The sequence below is a fragment of the Electrona antarctica genome, assembly GCF_951216825.1.
Source record: "Electrona antarctica genome assembly, chromosome: 5".
In the NCBI taxonomy this organism is placed as follows: domain Eukaryota; kingdom Metazoa; phylum Chordata; class Actinopteri; order Myctophiformes; family Myctophidae; genus Electrona; species Electrona antarctica.
Genome location: NC_136810.1, coordinates 28,080,804 through 28,088,389, shown reverse-complemented (window position 1 = coordinate 28,088,389; position 7,586 = coordinate 28,080,804). Strand labels below are relative to the sequence as shown.

At 44.0% G+C, this 7,586-nt stretch overlaps 1 protein-coding gene across 1 annotated transcript in view; it reads left to right on the top strand.

Moving 5' to 3' along the window:
• Positions 1-1,265: 1,265 nt before the first annotated feature.
• The window catches only part of LOC306923201 (immunoglobulin superfamily member 22-like), a gene marked incomplete at its 5' end in the record, with an annotated part of 33,259 nt that continues 26,938 nt past the window's right edge, over positions 1,266-7,586 (top strand). The window contains 3 exons of the mRNA XM_079501228.1: positions 1,266-1,443; positions 3,554-3,658; positions 5,017-5,153. Coding sequence (XP_079357354.1) covers positions 1,266-1,443; positions 3,554-3,658; positions 5,017-5,153 — 420 coding nt within the window. The remainder of the gene's footprint in view (positions 1,444-3,553; positions 3,659-5,016; positions 5,154-7,586) is intronic.

Genomic DNA, 7,586 nt, shown 5'->3' with positions numbered 1-7,586 from the left:
CACGCACGCACGCACGCACGCACGCACGCACGCACGCACGCACGCACGCACGCACGCACGCACGCACGCACGCACGCACGCACGCACGCACGCACGCACACACACACACACACACACACACACACACACACACACACACACACACACACACACACACACACACACACACACACACACACACACACACACACACACACACACACACACACACTCGGAGAGATATAAATGAAGTATGGACAGAAGAGTGGACTTCAATGTTTCAGGATAGATCACAGAAAGGGTACAGACCGCCGGCAATATCCCATGTGTGTAAATCCATAACTGGATATTTGTGTGGCAAAGACACTGGCCTATTATAATCACTGCATAAAAGGAGGGTGAGAGAGCATGTGAGGGGTGTGAGGGATGGGCAGAGAGAGAAACAGTGTTTCAATCATATTTGTTTGAGAGCGTACTGCTGCAAACCACAAACCTAATTACCTGTTAAGGCCAAGGGAGGCACCATGATGATGGCACATGCCTGCCTGGTGCCCGCATGTGCACACTCTTCCCTTTGTGAGTGCTCTTTGGGGTATTGAGGACAGCTGTGTATGAATATAGAGGACACAGTTAGGCTTGTCCCATTAAATTCCCTTTATCTAATGGAAGCAATATGTGCCTACAGTACAATATAAAGCAGATAAACTATTAGACAGTAACAAGACCCGGTGGAGTATGTGAATTATGTTGTGCCATTCATCAAAGACTATTCAGTTAATACTGAGCACACAGTATCCGCTCGCTGCTGGACAGAAACCTTGCATCTCCCAAAAGGATATACGTTTCTGGAAATGGAAATAAGAACCCTTTGTTCCACTGGATACAGTGAGTGCAGTGATTACAACTCTTGTTAATACTTTTCATTCAGTATTTATGAAAAGCTGCAGATAGACTTAAGCACTTTCACTTTTAAAATGGTCTGAAAAAAACGCTGTGAGCTTGTAGATCGTCTATTTTTGCTACTTCTGTGTTATACTCACAGTATATTCAGCTTTTGCTGAAAATACCCGATCGACAAGCTTTCGTTTCGTTTCGTGTGGTTAATTTACCATAAAAACTATAACACTTTGAAATATGGAGATACAAGGTTTCTGCCAGACAGCAACGACTCTCTCTCTCTCTCTCTCTCTCTCTCTCTCTCTCTCTCTCTGTGTGACCTGCCACCCACCAGCCAAGTCCCAAAAGCCCTGTCAGTCTCAGCAGCACCAAGGTGACCTTGTCCCGCCATGGCAGCAGAGCTGTGCCAGGCCAGCGAGGGCATGATGGAGCAGCAGGTAGGCGAGACGAGACAGGTGTCCGAGACGTCATCTTTCACCTCCACTTCCACCACCTCCTTTTCCACGAGTTCCTCCTCCTCTGGAAAGCTGCGTAAGGTCTACCAGAGCTCCTCCAAGACCGCCGAGGGTATGAGAGAAAGAAAACACATTTTCTCCGTCACACATGGTCACAAAAAACGGCATTAACCACTTGACTCATTTTCAACTATATATTTGTGTAATTGGTTCTCACTTTTTTCTCCTCCATTGATGGCACCAATGTGTGCACAACATAATAAAACCTTTACAGTTATTGTTGTGATTTTGGTTGACCAACAATGATGTCATTGGTGGACGCCACTGGACGGGTTACTGAACTCCCCACAGCTCTGCTCCCCACAGCAGAGACACAGAGTAGAAAGAAATGTGGCATTTTATCATGGACATTAGTGAGGACCAATATTATATGAAGATAGGTTGAAAAGTGGTGAAGTGGTCCTTTAAGAGTCTCCATCTAACAAAGGGTGGTGCATGAGTGATGTTTCAGTTGAAGCTCGTGCATGCAGAACAAGGCCAGTGGCAGCGCTATGGGGGGGTAATTCCCACCCAGATTGGACTTTTTTCCCCCAGTCCAGATTAACCTGTAGTATCCCCCTATCAATATTTTAATATGTTTTAAATCTCTATGCCCCTGCTGATTTGTGCCTGGAGCTAGCACTGCGCTACCTGACTCCGCCAGCTGGTGGAGAACTCAATAGTGCCGCAATCTGGCGGAGTCAGGTTAGCACTGCGCATGGCAAGTTCTGAAGTTTATTTACACACATAGTATTGGACGCATGGTGGCCAAAAGATATAGCAGAATGAGTAAGAACAAAGCATGTATATCTCGTATCATTGTGCAATGTGCACAGACATCAGTCTAGCTGATAAAGAAGTAGTCGATGTTCATGTAGCAAGGGTATCAATTATGCTTACGCAGATGAGTGATTCAACACACGTAGCTACTGTACTGGGTCAAGCAGATATTATAATATAAAGGTCATATAAGTAAGTACCGGTAAGTATATATATAATAAAACAAATAAAGCATTGGTAATTTAAATATATTTTCGAAATCTTGTTTGAAAGGAACAAACATGCCTACCGATGACGTCACTGGTATACTCGATGACCTTACAGGCAAAGGCATAGGCTACATTTATGTAATTTAGATAGCATTGACATGGCACTCTAAAGTGCACAGTGTAGGCCTATACTCATATAGTTTTATTGTACAGATATTCGTCGGATAGCTTGCTTATGATCTTTGATGACTGCTAAATGCATAAATTGTAAAATGTTAGGCAGGTTTCTGAACAGTCCACAGCCATCCTCTGAGAAGGTGCTGCCACACTATCGAAAGAGCCGCGCACGTTCTCGGCTGTAAGCAGCTTCTTTTTCCGGGTTTTTAGACAGCTGGTGGATGGAAATTAAGCTCCACCTCCGCGGAAGACTTGCGCGACGGCCAGATTCACGGAAACGCTCTCCTCCGCGCAAATCTTCCGCGGAGGTGGAGCTTAATTTCCATCGACCAGCTGTCTAAAAACTCGGAAAATAAGCTGCGCACAGTTTAAGAAGTGCGCGGCTGTCGACCGTTTTGCGCTTAGGTGTGGAAACAGACAGAGACAGGCTAGACAGAAATGGTGCCATCTTATAATGAAGCATTGAGGACCAATTATATGAAATTAAGATAGATTGAAACAGGGTGAAGCTGATAAACTGAAACTAGCAAAATTACCTAATAAGTTCACAATGCGCCACATTGCATAGCACTATAAGCACCAAGCTTGTTTGAATCTAGTATTTTAGCTATTACAATCTTTGACAATGACATGCACATGCTCAAAATAGGGACGTGTTCAACAGGCTTTGCTTCACACTAGTTCACCAGCACTACCCTTAAACAGGTGGTACAAGTAGCGATAATGTTTTCGACTTGTTCGATTTAGTTACTTTCAAAGGCGTAAACTATCCAAACCACCTTTAACCCTAGCCTGGCTAATAAGCCAGACCGAATCAGCCGTTGGCAAAAACAAAATTCCCTGCCGGCGGAAATACCACACGACAGTGTGATTTGAGTCTGGCTTATTAGCCAGGCTACTTTAACCCCGAGCTGGCACAATGACAAGTTGAGTTCTAATGATCTGTTGCAGCATTATCTAAATGGTTACGTATGCTGTTGCTGTAATTAATCTCTGTGTTATTTGGTGACAATCCAGCCACCGCTGAGTCCTTCAGCCAGGTGCAAACATCCCCCCGCATCCCAGAGGGGGAGTCTGTCCCAGATTTTGAGGAGAAACCACGCCCTGTCACTGCCCAGGAGGGTGAGTTAGCGGCTCCCTCTTTTTTTCCCTTTCATCTCGAAACTCCGTGAAATTGCAAAGCAGCACCATCTGTATAACCCCAGCATCTCTCATCCCATTAAATATTATAAACAGGCCTGAGCTCCCGAGACACAATCATGAAAGCACAAAGTAGCTGTGCTTGGAACTTTCTTTGTGCTTGTGATGACCTCTGGGCAGGGGGAAAAAAGAGAGATGTACTGCAACTTGCTTTGAACAAATACTGCAGGCTTTGAAAGCCTAATTTGTGCTATCTCCGACTGTGATTTATAGATTAAGGGGCCAAACACACAGCCTGTTACAAATTATACATAACTTAACTCTGCAGTTAAGATCATTCAGCATTAGTGGTAGACAGTAAAGAATGACATTTACTGTACTTATCTATATCTGTATCTGTACTAGATGTACTTTTGAATACAGTAGCCTACAAACTATACAAACTATTTTTAAAAGTATCCCTGCTGGGAAAAAAGCAAAAGCTGGTGTATGCACAAACACACGCATATAATAACACTTATGTTCAGTGTTCCTAGTAGCCTAGCCTAGTAACTTTGCTCGAGCTAATAAGCAACATGCATGACTCGCCACCTGGCCTGGCCTGACCTGTTAAGTGGACAGGTGGCGTCGAGCGAAGGTTTCTGAAACATGGAACAAAGGCTATAGCCTATACTGCCAATACTACGATTCCGTAGTGTATAATATACATTTTGAGTTTGAATTGACTTTTTTCATGGCAATGAGACGTTGTGTTCACAGTCACACAGATGATGTTTTTAAAAGTGGCACGAATAGAGCACCGAAGTCTAACGTCAATATCGGTAGAGGGTGCTTAGTATCGGGTTTGTGTACTTTATTATTTGTAGCCTATTAAATCCCCATTGGGGGATTTTCGATCGCCTCATAACAACTGTGGTTGAAAAATAAACAAATCATCCTGTTCGTTTCACTCATATGGATATTAAGAATCAACTGACTGCGAGAAAACGCAATGTTACTGCTGCCAAATTAGATACTGTATCAAATATGACTGACTGACTGTCGTAAAACGATACAGAGACATCTCCCCGACAATATCGGACCACAATTCTTATATGAGACGATTTTAAGATGAGCCCATGTTATTCTCCATATAGAGAAAAACTTCCACGTACCCATTATTGGAATAAGGGGATGAGCGAGTGATGTCAGGACTTCTGCGCTCTATGGAGTTCTCTGTAGTCTGTACTGTTGCCAGATCTTGCGAGAAAAACAAGCCCCAAATAAGCAGCTAGGCTACGTGATTTAACAGGGAATGGTCTGATGAATATGTCAATGAATATGTATGCATTTGTTTTTAGATGAAAAGGCGGTGTTCAAGGCCAAGGTGACAGGAAGACCTGAGCCCAGAGTGACCTGGGAGAGAGCCAGCGGACAGCCACTCTCTGACGGGACCAACACATTCTATGACAGCATCAACAAATATCATATTCTCAAGGTTTGCATGCAGCCCATAGACTACGCTAAACCAGTGGTTCTCAAACATTTTCATGTCAAGGACCCTCAAATTAATATATATATTTGGCCGCGGACCCCCATCTGAAAATGTTTTGTGCCAGGAACCCCCAGAAGAGTTTTGTGTAAAAAATAAATAATAATAAAACACTTTTAAGATTTTTCAAAAAATGTAATGTAAAATGTACAAGCCCTCCAATGACCCCTGGGGGTCCCCAGATATCACTTTGAGAACCACTGGTCTACAAGGTAAAATCTTCAGTGTTAATCAAAGATAGAGTAAGGTGTCTATTTGGTTTCATTTGAATTTATTTATTTATTTAACCTTTATTTAACCAGTAAAAACCACATTGAGACTGAAGTCTCTTTTACAAGTGTGAACTGGCCAAGAGAAGAGGCAAAATAAGTGACACAGCTCTGCCAGTAACAATAAATACAAGACAATAACAGGACAAACATGCAACGCTCATAAATACAGTACCCTACCCACTACCGAAGAAGCTCAAAGGGAGAACAGGAATGAATAATAACGCAACCAATAAAGGCTAATAGGCTATATCAAATCTAAGCAATGAAATTTGCTAATACACTAAAAAGCAAGTGAACCAACATTTGCTATACGTAAAAGCAGGAGCAATGTTTGGGAAGTGTGCCTGACTGAATATAGCCTATAAAGTGCCACTTCACCCCTTTTGCAGCATATCTTATTTGAATGATGTTTGGAAGACAAGAAACACTTTCCTAGGGTTTTTACGTGCGTAATACAGTATGTGTTTTTAGATATTTTAGTATTTCAAAGTGTCCATGGGCTCCATGATGTCATGGACACTGGGCTCACTTCCTTCCTGGACTACAATTCCCATAATGCTTTGGTCCACTGCTCTTCCTTGTGGATAGGGGGGGCTGTCTTACTGAGAAAACGGGCTGTATTTTGCGTGTCTTAAGTACCAGGTCTTATTACTTAACTTAAGACCTGGAGGCGTGGTCAATGCTCTTTGGCCACTCAGAATAGCCAAATGGCATTGATCACGCCTCCAGGTCTTAAGTTAAGTAATAAGACCTGGTACTTAAGACACGCAAAATACAGCCCAACATGTAGTCCAGGAAATAAGTGAGCCCAGTGTAAGTGAGCTCATGGACACTTTGAAATAGTAAAATATCTAAAAACGCTTATTACCCACATAAAAACCCCAGGAAAGTGTTTCTTGTCTCATTAAAATAAGACCAGTGACCTCCAGGGGAAAGTCTGGATGGCAACCGAGGAAGGTCGGTGACGCTGGAGAGACAGCTGACCTCCAGGAAAGTCTGGCAGGGCAACAGGGGTTAGCAACCTCTGTTGCAGCACTCGCAAGAGGGCACCAAGCAAGCTACAGACTATGAGCAATACCCCCAGAGTCTCCTGAGAGGAGGGGAGGAAGAGAGACTCGATAGGACAGATTCAACGACAACAACTACGACAGTGACACAGACGCAAAGAAGGCTCCCTTGACTCAAGTACACCAGAGTAAGGCCAAGTGTGGACAAGGACGGACAAATGCACGGATGGAGGACACTAGGCAGGAGGCAAACCATAGTCCTAGAGACCTCTCAGTGCCTGATATCCCCCAAGAACACACAAGGCAGAGAGAGCTTCCTGCTAGTTCTGGCAGGGGAGAAAGGACAGTGGGCGGGTCCGCGGGGGGGTGCCCTGGGCGCGGCGGTCGCTGGGGTGTGGTCAGCACTGGTTTGCTGCACCTGGCCGGCAGGTTTTTCGCACTTCACTGTTGGCCGGGTGTGGCTCTCTCTCCCGGTGCTGGTTGCGCCTCGGTGATGGAGGGATGGCTGCGCGCGGGGTGCCCCTCCGTGGACTTGTCTATAGCTGGAAGCCTGGAGGAGAGGGGCAGTGACTTGGCCAATCACTGCTGACCTGCCAACTGGAGAGTGTAGTGGTTGAGGGTTGAAACACCTGATGACCACCTGATGACCTCTCTTCCAGACCAAGGCATCCATTAGAAATGGATTATATTCGCATCTTTGATGTATTTACAAACAGAACTGGTTGCAAAAGGGGTGAAGTGGCCCTTTAAGTCTGAATTCACGCCCACATATATGGTACTAATAGTACCATATATGTACCATATATATGGTACCATATGGTACTAATAGTACCATATATGTACCATATATATGGTACCATATATATGGTCAGAGATACTGTATGTCAGATGTGTGGTGCACATTCTGGTTCTCCGGTATAGACACTAGACAGGCAGTATAGCTACTAATCTAAAGATCTAATGAGCACCTTCAGTCAAGTACTGTACTATTTTAAGCATCTCAGATGTAAAAATGTATACTACAATTATTTTGATTATTGTCAACCACACAAACCCTCTATTCTTATGACAGACCTGAGTTAACAACTGTTTTGGGCAGA